Source organism: Diceros bicornis, chromosome 14 (genome assembly GCF_020826845.1).
Source record: "Diceros bicornis minor isolate mBicDic1 chromosome 14, mDicBic1.mat.cur, whole genome shotgun sequence".
NCBI lineage: Eukaryota > Metazoa > Chordata > Mammalia > Perissodactyla > Rhinocerotidae > Diceros > Diceros bicornis.
This window is the reverse complement of record NC_080753.1, coordinates 15891301-15910487: the sequence shown is the minus strand read 5'-3', so window position 1 is coordinate 15910487 and position 19187 is coordinate 15891301. Positions and strand designations below refer to the sequence as shown.

The 19187-nt window shown below is 38.1% G+C and overlaps 1 protein-coding gene across 1 annotated transcript in view; it reads left to right on the top strand.

Annotated features, from left to right (window-relative positions):
• The window catches only part of TFAP2D (transcription factor AP-2 delta), a 51601-nt gene extending 37728 nt beyond the window's left edge, over positions 1-13873 (top strand). Inside the window, exon 8 of the mRNA XM_058553932.1 lies at positions 13654-13873. Within this exon, the coding sequence (XP_058409915.1) occupies positions 13654-13873 (220 nt within the window). The remainder of the gene's footprint in view (positions 1-13653) is intronic.
• The last annotated feature ends 5314 nt before the right edge of the window (positions 13874-19187 follow it).

Below are 19187 nucleotides of genomic sequence, written 5' to 3'. Positions count from 1 at the left end.
GTTGACCATTTCTATGTCATCTTTGGAGAAATGTCTATGCAGGTCCGTTGCCCATTTTGTTTTTTTTTCAGGGGAAGATTTGCCCTGAGCTAACATCTGTTGCCAATCTTCCTCTTTTTCTTTTCCCCTCCCCAAAGCCCCAGTACATGGTTGTATATCCTAGTTGTCTGTTGTTCTAGTTCTTCTATGTGAGCCACCACCACAGCATAGCAACTGACAGACAAGTGGTGTGGTGTGGTTCCATGACTGGGAAGTGAACCCAGGCCACTAAAGTAGTGAGAACTGAATTTTAACCTCCAGGCCATCAGTGCTGGCTCTTTTGCCCATTTTTAATTGGTTATTAGCTTTTTTGTTGTTGAATTGTAGGAGTTTTTTATATATTCTGGATATTAACCTCTTATTAGACATATGATTTGCAAATATTTTCTCCCATTCTGTAGGTTGCCTTTTTATTCTGTTGATTATGTCCTTTGATGCACAGAAGTTTTGGATGTAGTTCAATTTGCCTATTTTTACTTTTGTTGCCTGTGCTTTTGGCATCATATCCAGGAATTCCTTGCCAAATCCAAAGTCATGAAGCTTTTCTCCTATGTCTTCTTCTAAGAGTTTTATAGTTTTACATCTTACATTTGGATCTTTAATCCATTTTGAGTTAATTTTTGTATTGGTGTAAGGTAAGTATCCAACTTCATTCTTTTGCATGTCTTAAACTATATCCTTTTAAACAAAAGATACACAGTTGACATTTCCAATTAAAACCCAAATTGAAGGCTCCTGATGTAGACCAAATTTAAATGTATGTATTTCTTTTACTGTACAGTTATTAAAAGAAACCTCAATAGAATATTTTAATAGGGTAGTAAAACTCAGCTTGTGGCCTGACCTTGAAAAAGACTCCACACTTTATAAGTGTAGCCCTTAAACCTGGCTTCACAGCAAAATCTCTCTTGGAGCTTTCTAAAAATCTCAAGGACAGAAGTACATTTTTAAAGATCTGATTCATAGGTCAGGTCTAGGGTTGGACTCTGGCCTCTGTTATTTGCAAAACTCTGAAGTTGATTCTGATAGTTATGCAGCTTTAAGAACCATAGTCCTAGGATATTCCTAGACTATTATCTTTTTTTTTTCTTTTGGAAGAAAAACAATTTCAAATAATTTTAAAGCGATACTGAGAATTATGTAAAGTTCTGTCTTGTACACTAATATAGTAAAAAGATTCTATGTCTATTATTCTGCTAATAATCTGGGTAAAAATGTCTCAGCATCGAGTGTGTCTCTTTCATAATTTCCTACTGACAGTGGTAACTTTAATTTCGATAGAAGCATAACCTCAAGAGAAAAATGAGTAGAAAGGAAGCATGTCACATCTGATTTTGAAAATAGTCAATTGGCAGAGTCTGATTTCCCACTGTTTTTGCTGAACACTGGCTGGAAAGAAGTAAGGAGAGAGCGTGATTGGATGGATATAGAGCATACTCTGATTAGTAGTATCAATGTGTGTTACTGTTTTATTTAGTCAAAATCTCCTTCCCAATGCAGACCACTGGCAGTACACCTCATAGGGTGGCTGATTTGGTACCCTGAGAACTGTGGCTTACTTTCAGCAGGCTGAATATGTCCAGGTAAAGCTAGGGAATGCTCTGGCCTTGTAAAGCACAGATAACTACTTCCAGTTTTCCCTGGCAGTTGACGTATCAGGGTGCTCTGGCAAACTGTGCGCATGGCAGTGACCCTTTTCATGATTCACAGCCTAGAAAGCTGCTTGTTTCCATCAAAATGACAGGAGGCAGGTTTATTCATTATTTATAATTTACTAAGTACCATCAAAAGTACGTATTGCTGTAGAGAACACAGCAGACACCACAACACCTACTGAAAAGGGAAGAGAATTGATTGAAATCTGCAGAAGACCCTGAAGACACGATTCCCAGGAATGGTGATGGCAATTAGACGGAGGTGGCATGGGGCTTCGCGAACAGAACAGACTCAGCTCAGATGGAAACCCAGAGCCCTAAGTTTCTGAAATGATAAGAATTTCCCTCTTTGAGATCTCGGGAAATCTTTACAACTTTTTCCTTCTTTGTCTCTTATGTTCTTAAAATCTCTTTGAGTCTGAAGTCAAGCAAAAGCACATCTGACAACATAAATAAGGGAGGAAGTCAGAATATCTTTAATGCTCAGTTCAGAGCGAAAAGCTTATTGGAAAATTGAGGAAATATTCTTCCTTAGCACCCACCTCGGAAGCCTGAAATTTTATTGTTTCTTGTATTTTACCATGCTAATAGCAGGTGGTACAAAAATGACTAAAGGATTGTCCCATTCCTTAGAAACTTCTAATGTGGAAGACAATTACACATAAAGACTTATAATATATGAGAGATATTTTATAACAGAGGATTAAGCAGAGTATAGGTAATTACCTGGGGTAATTAGGAAAGGCTTTCCTATCTATCCACAGTACTTAGCACATAGTATATGTCCAATAAATATATGTTACTAAATGTAGATTATGATACTATCTCTATTAGGTCTTGGATGTATTCTCCACAGCTTCATTCCCAGGGCCATGATGTTTTAATCGGAACACGAGCTGGGGAAGTGAAATGATCAATGTGCTTAATTATCCTATTTGAGTCAGAAAGTGTACTGACATCACAACTCCTTAGAAATAGACCCTCCTACCACTCCCATAATGCTTTGGAAATAAGAAATATATAGGCAGTCCCAGATATCTGTATGTTTGCTGGTGATTAAATTTTCTTCATTGATTCCCAGTGTTGGAAGGCCCCCTACATTTCCCACTTTCCTTCAATATTTGGATCTTCTCTCCAACAACACTGTCAAGTTGTCACCCATTCCAGGCTTGAAAACTTGCAATGATAGACGGCTCCTTTCTTGCCTAGGCATCCATTCTATCTCTGACAACTCTATTAGAAATGCCTTCCTTCCATTGAGGCAACATCTGTCTCCCTAACGTCCCACTCCTTGGGGGCCTTACAGAGTCAGTTTAATCCTGTTTCCCTCCCAATTTCTAAAGGCAGCTCTCATGTCTCTCCGAGTTTTCTCTTTCTGGGCTATTCATCCTCATTTTCTTTCGTGTTCCACATATGACATGCATTCCAGTCAACTCAACTAGCGTCTTCCGACAGCTGTGTGCTTGGCAACATGCTGAAGAGAGGATGTTTGTTCTGCTTAAATGGGAGCATGTTTGGTCTTCTCCAAGGAGCCTAAATTGTGCATAGTTTTGGGTTTTGTTTTTAGTTTTTCATTTTCTTGGGATGGGAAAGTAGTGAGGAAGGTAATCAGCAGTGAATGATTTTCTTAATCTTGTGAAAGTATTTTTTAGTGTCAGAAGAGAAATGAAGAAATTTCAATTAAATCTCTAATCCAAAAAGAAAACATTATGAAATAAATTCCACAACTAGGCTTAGCATTTAAAAAATAAAACTGAATGGTGGTCTCAAGTTTATGAACTCAATAAAATGCCCATTAAGCCCATTTTATTTAAGAATACTGAAAATAGTGGGCCTGAATTGTGAAGAAAAAAAAAAATCTTGTGTTTTCCAAACTTAAGCTCCTTTATGCAAGGTGGAAATTAAACTTTAAATCATTAACTTAAACTCCAAAAGTGAGTGCCATTCCCAGATACAAAGAAATACATACCTTAAGTGGTCAGGTCTTATTCACTAGTTAAATAAGAAAGGACAGTCTGTATTTATCGAAGAGTAAAAATGAGTCTCCTTTGAAGTAAAACTTTCACTCGAAAAAGTGTGGACTAAAAATAAAACAGGCAACAGCTTTCACTTCCTTAGCAGACAAATGGAACCATGATGCACTTCTTGTATGAATCTACATAAAATTACTTACATTCACTTAACATTAAGCAGAAAATTAAAGAATTAAATCAATTGCCAATATTTATTGTACTTCACAAGTTACATGGCACCAAATCAAATGCTGCAGGAGATACAGACATAAAAGCATCCATTGCAGATCATTTGATGGCATTTTTATGGATTTTTAGGTTCAGCACATAAGAGACTAGTAATTCAAACAACAGAAACCAGAAGCAACTGTTTCTAATAACAAGTTACAAACATGGCCCATAATAACTACATGTGTGAATAATTGATTTTGAGGAATGCATATATTTGGGAAGAAATTTGGTAAATTTTTATTTAAATAATTTCTATCTTTGTTGAGCTGTGGATTGGGGGAGAGTTCATAGGGAGACAGCACGAGATCATGGGAAACTCTCAGGATGGATGTCAGGGGGCCTAGCCCAGTCTCCTCTTGGTTGCCAGCTGGAAGTGTGGATTTAGAGCAGACATTTGACTGGTCTGGCCTTTGCATGTTCATCTGTAAAGTTGATGTAGTTAAAGAGGATGATCTCTAAGGCTCCTTCTAGACCAATAATGATTTACCCCATTCTTGATTTACTACTCCATTTTAAATCATTACTTATGCTGTGTTTCCGTATGATCTCATTTCTTTATATTTTAGCAACTTGTTCATTTAAAAAAGTCGACGATTGAATAAAATTCATCTAAAAAAGCACAAGAGCTCTAAGCTTAGCGTTTCCGTTCCCCTATTCTAAGTAGAAAATGTGAATTGTCTGACGTAGAGAAAAATAAGGAAATGGTTCATTTATCCCTAAAAGCTTTATTCCTATATGTAAAAAATAGGGTGCAGATGTCAAAAATGTCTTTACCATCAGAGTTGACTTGGATGTGGTTGATTTTGGTCTCTCCTAAAGCGTGTGCAATGATTGTATCTTTAGCCTCCTTTGCTAATGAGCTGGATTGAAGTAAAATGGAATCACAAGGATCCATTCCCCTTTGGGACCTCAGTCAGTGGCTGAGAAAAGCAGGAGGAATGTGACCTTTGGGCAATGGATGGGCAGAGATTCAGGGCATCAGAAACACATTTCTCCCAAGTGAGTTTCATAGAGCACTCGTCCCATGAGATAGTCCTTGAAAGTGTCTCTTGGTCAAGTGTTTTTTGGATCAAGAAACCCTATTATACTCCTCTTGAAGTATGCCAATGCATATTAGCATATCAAAGGCTCCCAGCACTTTTTGAATTGAACCATTTTTGAATGGAAGGAATGCTTACTTAGCCCCATGTTTCCAAAACTTTATCACAGAAATTATTTTTTCTCAGAATACTTATTAACATTCCATGGAACCAAGGTGCTGCAGAAGTTCCTGGGGGGAATGCTGAGGAAGTTTATCATCCTCCTTTTCCTGGGAAGAATAGCAGACATGGTAGTTAAGTGCTGTTTCTTGGCCCTAAGGGAACACATCCAACCCCCTAGCTGCTTTTAAACTGGATAGGTACTGTTTAAAAAATACTAATGTTTTGGACCCATCCCAGACCAATTAAATCAGGATCTCTGGGGTGGGACTCACACATTGGTATTTTTTTTAATAAGCTCCCGGGTGATTCTTATATACATCTAGGGTTGAGAGCCACCAGCTGAAGGAACCACAGAACATTTTTGAGTGCTGTCAAGACCTTGCTAATGAGTAGATTTCAATGAATCCTTGCCACCAGAGAACCATATACCTTAATTATTCACCTTAATTAAATTCCATTTTAGAAGCACTAGGGTCCATGGGACAATATAATCTATGTAGAAAACGAGCACAAAATTAGCCACTTTTCCTTTTCCTCTATTTCCTCAACCAGTTAGGCTACAAAGGATAGATGCCACCAGGCTCTGGGAGGAGAAGCCGGAGCTACTTTCCTCCCGGTGAGGTCTCTCTCCAGGCCTACGTTCAGGGGTTGTGCTGCTTCAGAGAGATGAAGTGCCTTATTCTCACAGCTCTGAAAAGAAGGAAGGTTTTTCAGAGAAGCCCCACAATCCTTTGCTGGTGTTCCCCAGGGTCTGTTCTCCAGCCTCCTGCCCTCACGGCTGTTCTCAGGAGTGCAAGAAGGCATTTTTCTGGCTGCCACCTAAAACTGTAGTGAGGAATACAGACTGAGCCTCGGGCTACATTTGGACCGAAACCCGCAGTAGCTGAATAATCCAGGAGCAAAGGAAAAGACTTGTTTTCTCTTTAAATCTGGCTGCCTGCGTGCCTCCCAGAGGCCAAAAAGCAGAAGGCAGGTTGGCGACAGTGGCATCTGTGTGCAATTCAGGAAATCAAAGATATATGATAGCAAACACCTATTGGAATGATACAACATAACAAAATAATAGGAATAATAGCCCGAACTATTTCAACCTTTACACAAGCCAAAAGAAGTGGAGGAAGAGAAGTTTGCTTGTCAAACATTTTCCAGGTAGAAATTAGCTTTCACTCTAATTGCCTAAATGATGACGGCAGGCTATTTTCTCTTGGTTTTCAATCTTCTAGTTTGTAGCATGATAGTATCTATTACTTCCAGCTTTTTGTATCTCAAAAGAAAGCTGGAAAAATCCATCCATGATTGGCAGACACAACTGAGTGACCAATCTTCAATGGCAAATACTAATGTTGCTTTCATTTTCTCCTCAATACGTATCAAATCAGTGTTTGCTTAAGTAGGTGGAAAGGATGTGCCGGATCCCAGGCCCAACTCTTGCCAAGATCAGAAGAATTCAGGGGAAGATACCGTAGGAGTTTGCTTCAGGCTAAGTTTTAGAAAATTGCTTTAGTGGTTTAATTTAAATTAGTTTAGACAAATCAATTGAAGTAATGATAAAGCATTTCCGAAGGACAATTAGTGCAATATGGAAACAGCTTTGTAACATTTCTCTAGCATACAACAAAGCTAGTGAAATGTAAACTATATTTACTTAGATTAAGGAAAGAAAAACAGCTCTTGTTGCTCTGGTAGATGTCTGTTCAGAATCCTATTTTAACTTCTATTCCAAGTAAACACTGAAGCTTTGGAGATTTTAAAGATAAACACATAGGACCTTGGCCACAAGAAAAAAATGCACTTAACCAAGAATCACAAGGTGTGAAGGGAACTCAGTGAAATTTCTATTATATGGCAGTATCTTGATAGTCCTCATCATTAACATCAGTAGTTTGTAAGTATAAACACTGTTTGAGTTAAAGAGGGGTTATCACATTAGCAAAACCACACAGGGAAAAAGGGATATAATTCATTGTCTTTCAAATAGCAGTCTCTTCTCTCCATCCTCCAATACCGTTTTCATTTCTGAGTCTCAATTTCTTCATTTTTAAGCCCACTGATGGAGAATACAGTTTGAACAGTTGTGATGTATTTTCATTTAAATAGTTAAAGTCTGTAGCAGTAGAACTTATTCAGGTCAAGTCCATTGGTCAAGAAGAGGTTAGGACACTACCTTATAAAAAGGCAAAAACAGTGTAAGACCACAAGTGTGCGTGTGTGCGTGCACACACACGCAAAATCTCCCTAGAAAGTGTGGCTCTGCTCTGTGGTGTCCCCTCAGTTGCTGAAATGTGAACATGCCCTAATACTTAGGGGAAAAGTCAAAGCAGAGCTTCACCTCTGGATCCAGCAACAGTTACTACCTTCCTGAACTGAGCCCATTTGAAGAGAGGGTTTATGTTGCAGAAAGATGCTCTAGCGAATGTTAATTGGGAGGTCTAGCAAAATAAGAGTTTTTAAAACCATGAATAAAATTAAGAAGATGACTGTTAAATATAAGTTACATTTTCTCTAACATCAGGTGCCATAAACTATCACAGTCTGGATTTTCCCAGCAGGTGATTGTATTGCTCACAGTCAGTTGTCAGAACCTTCCTGCTCCTCAGTGTGAAATTAGTAATAGGAAAATGAAATCAATGAGCTGGAATCTAGTTAGGCAGAGAGAGAATAGTTCAAGGTAAAAATAGCTTCCAAGCCTGACTAGCTATGCTCCAAACCTCAAATTTTGACCCTTGCTTTTCGCGTTTAGACTTACTGATTCGAGACTTTTCCCTAAGAATTGCTCTTGAGTCAGAACTTTCTCTCAGTATACTGCAAGTGGATATGTTTTCCTTAATCTCCTCTGAATTTGACATCACTGATTTTGGCCCACCAACTAAGCTTTTTACCGCATTAAGATATTTCAGAACTCTGGTTCTGCTATCCAATGTAGGAATCTTCCTCTCCATGTTAATGCCAGCCGTGAAGTTACAAATCCATGATGCCTTCGCCCACATTAACTTGTCGAGCAGAGTGGAATTAATGAGAGAGATTTGCAGCACTCCACTAGAGATGTCCTTCGAGGTTGACAAGTGCCCTTAAGTCCGCTCTTTGGGTGTCATTGTCCAACCAGCTGTGAATCTGCCTTACTCTGCTGTCATCTGGCTCATTTCCCCCCAAACTTATCATACAGTATTTGGGGAGATTTTGTCAGATGCATTGCTAAAAATCCTACAGTAGATTGCATTGTTACTGCTCTGCTCTAATAACACTTTTATAAAAGGAAATACAGTTACCATATTGGGCTCCTTACTGCACCCATGCAGCCCTTCAGTGATCACTTCTATTTTTCAAATGTTAACACTTCAGATTTGTAATAACCCATTGCAGGAACAAATTACATGAACTACAGACTTTTATGGTTCAGTTTAGATGAAATTCGGGGAAAAAGTAAAAACTGTAGGGATAGAAATTAGAGCACTGATTCCCAGGAGCTGGTGGTGGGGGCTGGCAACTGACTGGAAAGGAGCTCAGGAAAACTTTCTGGCTAATGTTGGGCATTATATGACTGTGTGGGTTTGTTGAAATTCAGTGAACTGTATACCTAAAAAGGGTCAACATAACCATATGTAAATTCAAACCCAATAGACCTGATTTTTAAAAATATCTCACTGCAAGAAATTTGTTAAAGACTATCTAAATGTAATCAATAACCTAGAGTTTCTAAAATTGTCTCTTTTTTTCCCCTGCTTTATTAAGGCATGTTTCTCTGTCCCATTTCACTACTTCCTCTCCCACCTTCCATGATTTTTCAAAGATTAGCTAACAACTCCAGGGTCTCAGAAACACATGCCTATATTTTCTTGATCCTGAAATGGAGTTTCTTATACATACTTTTAAAAAAAAGTCTCAACTCCATTAATTATGCCATTGCCAGTTTTAATGATTAGACTCTTTGAAAAGAAAGCAAAGTATCTTAATGACCATTTAATCTCTCATGGGCTAACATAGCACGATCTCCTCCCAGCCTTGGGTCTATCTCTGTCTTGTTCCTCTTCCTCATTCTTGGAACATAACTTTAAACTAAATCCCGCTTGTCTGGGTATCAGATTCCCAAATGAAACCAAGGAACCTTTAGCCTTTTGTAAACTCGATTATTCCATACACTGGAGTCCCCACGTCTTCTTCCCTGAGGCTGCTGCCTCCTGGTGGTGACTAATCCCCAAATGCTGGCAACAGACAGTGTCAGGTACAGTGTAGGTGGTGACAGCAGTGCGTCATCTCAGGCCTGTTTGTTTTTGTTGTTGTTGCTGTTGGTTTGTGGTATCTTTTATTTTCTTTTAACATTCTTTGTATTTTTTTTAAGATGAAACTATAATTTTGATTACCAATTTATAGTAAGAGCCCAAACCACAAATTTTTAGAGACATGTATACCATCTTACCGGCGCTTCTATTAAACTCTGGTGGACTTTGATTATCGCTTATGATCTAAGGCCACCCATACGGCTCCCACTCCTCCTCCTCACTTTGATGACTGAGATCTTACCCTCATCTGTCTATTTTCTTCCTGTTGTCTTCGCTGGGCTCTAGTTTTACATTTTTTGGGAGGAATGGTACTCTTTTCTCCTAGGAATTCTATTTAAGTTTTCTCATCACTTTGGCAAGTTTCTATCCTTTGGCAGAAGCACATCTTTTTCAATATCTTAATCAACGAATCAGGAAACTAATTCCTTCTTTTCAATATTGTCCAAAGAGCTTAGAAGGGTGAATGGACTTTAGATTGGCTGAAAAGAAGAGGGAGGACAAAGGTGTACAATAGAATGGCCATCATAGGTTTGGGGGTAAAGAAGAGATAAGCCTTTCAAAAATAAAGTAACAGAACACATGATTACAAAGGGTGAAGGAAGGAGACCTGGGAAATGTAAATAAATTAAGAAATCTGATACATTTGTACCCTCTGCCACTGTTCAGCAAAAATTTTAAAACGTGGCGTGAAGATGGTAGTTGTCTCTTTCGCTTGTCTCATTGAGGATAAACTTTTAGATGAATCTGATTTTAGAAGATCTTCTAGATTTTGACTGCCTACTTCAAATCATCATGGCTATTATTTAACCCAGGTAATATTTGCTTGTGAAATGTTCTCTGATGTTAATCTGATGAAAATATATGCAAATGCCAAGTATAACTTAAATATTAAGTCTGTGGCTGAAAAATAATACTTTCTAAAGGCAAAAAATATTCTCCATTACCAAAGATTTTGGAGATTTGACTATAATGTATTCCCTTACAGATGACCTTAGTTTATTTCTTTCTAGGACTGAAAGTCAGCCCTATCATTTCTGTTTTTCTTTTATTTTTCCGTAGATTCTATATTACTGTTTTTCTCCTTTTTGTATGTCACTATGAAGGAGATATACACCTATTTTTCTGGAGTGGTTGGGGCTAACAGAATAGCATGATATTCCTAGAAATTCTTTTTAATCATCTTGTGATTTCACACTTTTTTCTGTGCTATTCTATACAATATTAGATTACTTTAATTATTTGGACTCATAAACTTCACTGAGAACTGCTAGATCAGAGACTATCCTTTGCACTGAGTATCATCCTATGCAGGGTGCCACACATATTTTTTCATGTGCAGATAATGTTAAGGAAACTAACAAAATTTACATTATGTTTTTCATGTTGAAAGATAACGCTTCAAGTAGTTACTTTTCTTATGTTGAATATTCCACAATCAATTTTAGACTTCTCTGTGGAGCTCAGTGGTCTTTCAACTTCCATAACTTCTGTCCATGATCTGAGTTTTAAGAAGAGCACTATTAATACTGGTGAATTGAAGCTTAGAATTGGAAAGATTTTCGTAGATGGTCTAGTCAGACCATTGTCGTCTTACAAGGCTAAATAACTTCCTCCAAATCACAAAGTGCCTAAGGTCAGAGCCGATGTGAAGACGTGGTACACCTGGTTCTCAATGCAAGGCAAAGATGACAATTCAACATGCTAATGGTCAGATACATATTTTAGAAGCAAGAAAGACCATCAGCCAAGAAAGGATACCAGTTTAAGAGTCTTTAGTTAGGGCAACAACTCTTCTCGACATGGAGAATTAAAGTGCTTATATAAACCTTTCCACTTTGTACTTGATTTTTTACAACCCTGGTCTTAGACAGGAAAGTGAGTAAGAAGAATTATCGTCTTCCAGGCCTACAAGTCTGCACTAGAACAAAGTTAGAGAAACTAAGCTAAAACTGCCAACAGAATGTGATTTCTCAAAGAAAAGGAATAAAACACACCCTCAGCCTGAGAATAACCTAAGCACAGAGGCCATACACAATATCAGATATCTCAGGCAAATTATTTAACTTCTCTGGGCATTAGTTTCTTCATCTGTAAAATGGAAATAATAATACCTACTTCTTAGTGTTGTTGCCAGGATTACAGGAGGTGACATAGAATAAAGCACTTAGGACAGGGCTTGGCCTATGGTCAGAACTCAACTACTGGCTATTAACTTTAACCTAGTGAAACTAAATTCTGCATACTCAGGTGTAGGTGAAGAGTCCAGTCACAACCAAGAGGACATGGCAGTATAGAGGAAAATAAAATTCATCTAATGGTACAAGGAGCCCTAAACAGAAATAAAGCATGAGAAAAGAGGCAGTTATACCCAGGCCAAGCATCTAGACATTAATAGATGACTTCACTCAGTTCTTTTTGTGGGTGCAGCCATGATTAATTCTTCCATCACTCTAATCAATTCCATTCATTGTCCAGACTCCCTGATAGAGCCTAAAACATACAGATTCCCCTCTAGTTATCTCATTGTAGAAATGGAGCTGAAGTCAGTTTTCCTGCTCAGCAATGCAAGACACTGCAGCACAGATATGCAGATGCTTGAACTGTGGTGATGTCTCATATTACAAATTTTGGCATACATAGTTGCCCAACTATTGACCATTCTTGTTTTCTAAATAATTGGAGACTGAAGTCTTTTTCCTTTTTGATGTATGTTAATTATGACCTAGGCATAGGGCAAGCTTTGTAAAATGTCCTGATGAAAGATGCTAGCAACCTGTAGAGTGTAATGAGGAACATGCAGAAAATTTTATCCTCACCGTGAATATCACACAGCCAACAATATCTACCATTTATTGAGCACTCACTATAGGTCTGGCATCATCCTGAGGCCTTTGCATGGATTAATATAAACAGCAATTCTGTGTGGTAGATCCTATTATTATCATCATGGAGGCATATCAGTAGGCTGCCTTGGAATCTAAATCCCTCATTTGCGTTGTTTTAAAATCTCATTATTTTTGTTCCTAAAGATTATATACCCTAAGAGGGGTGACTAACTAGTTAACATATTATGGAGGATGGTACTATCTGATTTAAAAACTGCTCATGTCATAACAACAGTAATAATCTACGACTTGTAAGCAGCAGTTAATAACTTCATTTATTGAATCTACAATATATATATCATGTTGTATATATATTATACATATGCATAATATATGTCAAACATGTTTTTCTATATTATTACAAGAAATGCATTATGGGGAGCAATCTGGCAGAGTGTCACTTCAGAAACAATTAACCAAATGAACAGTTTAGGTGGATTCTGTTCACAAGAAGAGTGAATCTATAATTACATATTTGTTTAATTAGAGATGATATTTGTCATGGTAGGAAGGGCTACCCGTGCTGGGGTTGCCACAACACTCCTTACATCTGTGCATTAGTTAAGTAGTTAGCTACTTAACGTGTAGAGTGACTTACATAAGATGGAATTTTATTTTCTCTCATTTAGGAGCTTGGCAGTGAGTGGGTTCCTTCCATCTTGTTCTGTCCCCACCACCAAGGTGATTATCCTCGTCTGCATAGCTGCATAACTATTTTGAGAGGAAATAAAGGGCACTCAGTTTCCTTTTAAGCAGGTGGGAATGGCATACAACACTTCCCCTCATGTTCTATTGTGGGGGGTTAGTCCCATGTCCAAACCTAGCTGCAAGGAAAGCTTGGAAATTGAGGTAGCATCCTAGTCTCCAGCTAGATGGCCATGTGCCGAGGTAAAACTCCATTACTATAAAGAAGAGAAGAATGAGTTTAGGGGAACAGCTGGCCATCAAACACACTCAGCCAATTTTGATTTCTTCTTGTGTGATCTATGCCCATACAAGCATACAAGCCATTCTTAAAAACAAGATGATTCCCACACGTAGAAAGTTGTATCTTCTTGGTTCTTAATGAGATAGAGAAGCAGAGTCAAGTCATGTGTTAAACACTCAGACGTGTTAATAACTAGTGCATATCAAATCTATCAATGACAAGTCTTCTTCCAAACACGTCCTAAATTTCTTATGGTCAAAAGCAATACATTGATTTGTGTTCTGACTTCCACAATGCTTGGTGCCATTTATGAATGCAATAAATGCCTGTTTAATAGAATGTTCTGGATCTAATGAGAGGATTTGTTGTCCTGCATCAGACTGTAAATTGTTCATCTCTTTTTCCTACCACTTCTCATTTCCAGTTTGATCACTCATGGCTTTGGGACTCCAGCAATATGTGCAGCCCTAAGCACTTTCCAAACAGTCCTCAGTGAAATGCTGAACTACTTGGAAAAACACACTACCCACAAAAATGGCGGAGCGGCGGATTCTGGCCAAGGACATGCCAACTCGGAGAAAGCCCCCCTGCGGAAAACTTCAGAGGCTGCTGTGAAAGAGGGCAAAACAGAAAAGACAGACTAGCTACATCAAACAGAATCTATTTCCAGAGAGTCTTGCTGCTGATATTTTTTCTAATATATATATCATTGAGGGTGATTAATCTTCAGTGGACCAAATCTCTACCCTCCCCCAACCCTTCATAAAAAACAAAAATGGAAATGCAAAATGAAAGAAAAAAGGACAAAACCCAAAAAAAAGAAAAAAAAAGGAAAACAGCAGTGTAACCGTGTGATGAAATTGTCACTTTTTAATTTTATGTTATGATAAACTCCTTTTGTGCACGTAATTTATTGTTCCGAATTATATCCATCACAGTTTTTAAGCACTTCTGGACTTTGGAGAGACAACACATGCTTTTTCACATCTAACTGATGCACTTCCTTATCCAGCTATGTAGTTAGGGATCAGAAAGCATGACCAAACTGGAATCCAACACCAGTGCTTACAGCTCCAACCTTTCTTGACTTCATTCCCTATAACAGAAGAGTGCCTCTTGTCCTGTGAATTGACAGAAATTCTCAAATCTTGGTCTCCCCTAGCCCACTTAACTACCAGTGCCTTGGTGGTGTTTAAAACTTCCAGAAAACTCTGTCTGTTCTATGTATGACCATTCCCACTCCATCCTAGGTCCTTTTTATTTTTTCCTGATAGCTAAGAAGAGACTTAGCATAATATTGAAGAGATAACAGGTGAACTCTTCTATCCATTCGCTTCCTATCCCCCACCTAACAGTTCAAGGAAACAGATGGCACTTAGTGGGTCGGGGCAGGATGGATACAGGAAAAGGCAGCTTTGCCACTCTTGGGCTCCCAATGGAAAGCATTGATATTATGTTGCCTGGGAAAGCATGGGAATAGGAACAGTGATCTTTTCAGAAAGCCCTGCCCCACAGAGACAGGAGAGGAGCCCAGGGAACTAGTGGAGGCCCCTTGAAGTGCTGGTGGCCAATGATTGTATGATTAAAACGAGAGCCCATCTTTTTCTACCTTTGTGCTTCTTCTACCTGCCTGATAGCTGTGTTGGAAACCTTTAGAGGCACAGAAGCATTCAGGTCTGTCTTCAATAAAGAAAACAAAAACAGAATGATCAGAGAAGACTTTTGCTTTTAAGACGCTTCCTTTTTTTGTAGCTTGTTCTTACAGTTTCATTGTCCTTTAGTTAAGACACTGAAAACAAGAGGTTCCTGCCTGCAAGGGCCGGGGGCTAATTGAATGAAAGTTCCGTCCGTTTAAACCTGAATGTGTCAAGAAACCTGATGTGTGTGACTGGTACCACATTGTACTTACCTTTCTACTGTTAACAATTTTCAAACTTCTAGGCAAATAAAGATGTAAGTCATCATCTATGAAAAAAAAATCATTTCAATAACGTGGACTCCCAACACCAAGTTTAGCATGAAAATATTCTCCTCCCGTTAACATGTTTCAATTACTTTCAAAAAGTCTGCCATATTATAACCCCATGGGGAATATTAGTATTATTTTTAATTGAGAGGAAATTGCTCAAGAGTGTTCATATAGAGATCACAAAAAGTATTTTTACCTAACAATAATTCTTAAAATTATTTGACTTTATCTTCAATCTTGTGCAGAAAAGAGGGACACAACCAATGAAAATCTAAATTTTCTAGACTAAATTCAATTAACAGAAGATACTACTAAGGAATTCTATAATAAAGGGGTTTTATAGTTACACAGTAGAAGAGTTTAAAATAAGGAAACATAAAAGTAATGAGTTGTGATTTCCTGTGTTTATCTAGTTCCATTTTTAAAATTTTACCATTATTCACGGCTTTAAATTTTTTGAAATAAAATAGAATAAAGCCAAGATTCTGCTGCAGTTCCAAATTTCATCACAAAATAAATGATTCCATTTTACATGAAATTTCCCATATTGTAAAATATACACATGAAACAAAAATAATGAATATTTCAGTTTAATAAGTAGTAGGAAAGCTATATACAGATGTTGTGGGCTACTAATATTTCCTTAATGAAATCTCCACATTAACTTTTACTCCTTTTATTATAATAATGCATATGTATTTGATATGGCATTTTGATATGCATATCTGCTAGGTACTTAATGTAGTTATATACTATGTCAAATGTTCACCAATAATCAGATGAAAAATTAGATCTGGCTTATAGTACCAGCTTACTTCTCCACCCATAGTTGTGACTAGTTGAGGTTCTTAACACCTCAATGGGGTGTTATTATTTATTAGCCTTGGAAACAAAAGTATTACTATAACTACAGTGCATATTATTTACCAGGATTTTGGGTGTCTTAAGAGGCTTAAATGGACAGCACCCATCATTAACTTAACCAGCCATTAGGACATAAATGAATTGATGGACTGGTCATGTTGAGAGTCATTATTTATTATCATATTCTAATAGACATTGTTAACATACCGACTTTTGCCTTGTATATAATAGGTACTCAACACTTTTTAAATAAATGAGTAAATGAATATGTGTGTGTTCTTTGTCCAAAATAGGCCAAAGGACCTTTTACTTTTGATTTTTTTTCAGTACTCAGTGCTTCAATCTGCCTTGCTTCTTCCATCATAATTTATGGACAATTCTTTTTATTTATTTTAATAAGGAAATATTTCCACTATATCATATTAGTTGCAAGTTGGATGTACTTAACATAGAATAATAAAGAAAATTAGGTGGATATCAGAATTTTAACAAACGTAAAGTTATAAAGTTAGCAGTATCATAGATTATAGTAAAGGAAGGTAGCTCACAAAAAACTCTATCTGATTTTCAGTATTATAATAAGTAATACAGCCCAGAAAATTTATCCAAACCTCTCATACTTACTCAAAGTTAGTAATGATAATTAATGTAAAATTTTTATACTTAAACTTATGAAAGATTGAGTCAAATTCCTACAGAAAGAAATGTTTTTTTTAAGGCTGTTTCAGTGACCAATTTAAATGCCACTTCCATGGCTATTTCAATAGAGTTACCATTTGGCTTAAGTTTAGCAGCTCTAGAAAACTGAATGCAAACTCTGAATTACTCTATATTTTCTTCTCCGGAAAAATTAGAGCACTGGCAAGATGCTTAGTCTCCTGCTCCTTTCTTTTCAGATGCTTTAAAAATAGGGATAATTCTTCCTGGATTTACAGTCCATTTTTTCTTTCCCTTCTTTGGGGTATGCTCTCTTCAATGTCCAGGACAGAACATGACCCTTTAGCACCATGAGCATCCTCATCCTACTGTGACAGTGATAAGAATTTGACTTTTTGCCACCTGGTGGTTTTAAGGTAAATGTGTCAATAAATTATCCTTATTAATAATGAGTAAAACAATATAATTCCATTTCCCTATATTTTCTTCCTTTTATGCCTCATTGGAGGCATTTTAGACGAGTGCAATTTTAAAATTGTATCAAAATCCATTACACAATGAGCATGCCATCTCCTTACAAGGCCAAGTCAATATGCGAGAGGTGGCATGGCCTAGTGACTAAGAGCATACACTCTAAAGCTTAATTACCTGGGTTCAAATCATGGCTATTTCACTTGCTACTGTGTGACCTTGGGCAAGTTGCTGAACCTATCTGTGCCTCCATTTCCCCATGTCTAAGATGAGGATAATAATGCATAATTACTGTCAGAATCAAAGTATCTAAATTGCTAAGAGCAAAACAGGGGCATGCTTAGTGTGACGTGTGTTAGCTGTTGTCCTTAATACTTAGAGTTTAGACAAACTATTTTTTTAAACCTAGATATTAGCTTCTCCTTAGTTTATTGAACCTTTTCTATATGCCAGGCTCTGTCCTAGAGACTGCTCTGTCCTAAAGACTGAAGATACAGAGTGGAATAGAACATTTTTCTTGTAAGTCTCTCACAATCTCCCATGAAGATCCCAGCCGTTAAAATATGGTAAGTGCCGTGATGAAAACGCGCACAAGTTGCCCCAACACAGACCAGACCAGAGTCCAGGGAGTTGGGAGGAGGAGTGTTAACAGTAGAGGGGAGGGTGGAAAATCAAGAAAGGGAGTTGTGGTCAGAGAAAGGGAAAGGTGAAGATCAGGAGAAAAGAGACTTTATGGTTCTGGGTGAATTAAAAACATTTGGGGCAGGATGCTATTTTGAAAATTAACAAATGCACCTTGTATTTCTGGTTATTCCTACCCTCCTCCCTGCTCCTCCCATTTTTAAGCAGCTAATATTTTGTCTGTATGGCCTTAGGGCAGGGATGTGACCCAATGGAATGTAGGCAGCAAAAGAGTTGAACTTTTTTGCAAGTTTTCAGTTTCAGAATCCTAGGCTCTAAGGAGGACTTGAGGTTTAAGGGCATATCAGGGCCTTTTCTTTCCTCCTCACAGGCGTACACACACACACGCGCACACACACACACACACACACACACAGGATACCAGGTTGGGGCAAGAAGGAGAGGATAAAAGAAGAATTAAACAAAGCTTAGCTCTCATTGCATCTCTGAGAAGGGACCAGGTCCTGGGGGTGATGTTGGGACAGAGGGAACCATGTCCCTATCCCAGAGAAAAGCCCAGGGAGGGACACCCAGCATAGTGCAGAGGCAGAAGAGCTGTCTATGTGGTATGTGTCTAGGCAGATGGTTCTCAGATAGCCTCACAGGGTTTCTCCCAAGGACTTTCTCTCAACATGGCATGGAGAGAGAAGGATGATGTGGGTGCAAGCAGAAAACAAAGAAGCAGCAATTCCTACAACCCAGAGGGGTGCAGCAGCAAAAGGATATTTCAGGCACACCTGGGAGTGACTGTGGTAGCTGGCAGGCATGCAAAATCCTTGCAGTTGGACACAAGTACACACAGGAGAAACCTGAGACATGTGTCAATCAAGACCAGATGGGAATTCAAGTGTATCAGTTAGAGTCCAGTCAGGAGAACAGAAACCCCTTTAGGGATTTCAAAGAGAAAGGATTTAATAAAGACAACAGATTAAACAGGTGTAAGAAGGGTGAAAAAGCGAAAATGAGGCACTGAATCACCCAAATATTAATAATTTTAAAAAATAGCAACCGCTCCTACAGACGGGAGAACAAAAGGAAGGAGGTGAAGTTACCTGCATCTGGGAGCTTGGAGGAGGGCATTTTTCTCTCCATAGTTGTTGCTTGAGCCTTTGAGACTGGTACTGGTGGTTCCTCTGAGAGGGTAGAGCATGGCTAGTGCTGGGAATGCAAAAGAATCTGGAGGCTGGAGGCATAACCTTCCTCTTTTGTTTGAGGGATGCTGACAGGAACTGGAAATATGTACAACTTCGCTTTCTCTTCCTTCTTCCTTTGAATTCCCACCAGTGTCTCCCATTGCCAGAACCTAAGTAGAAGCC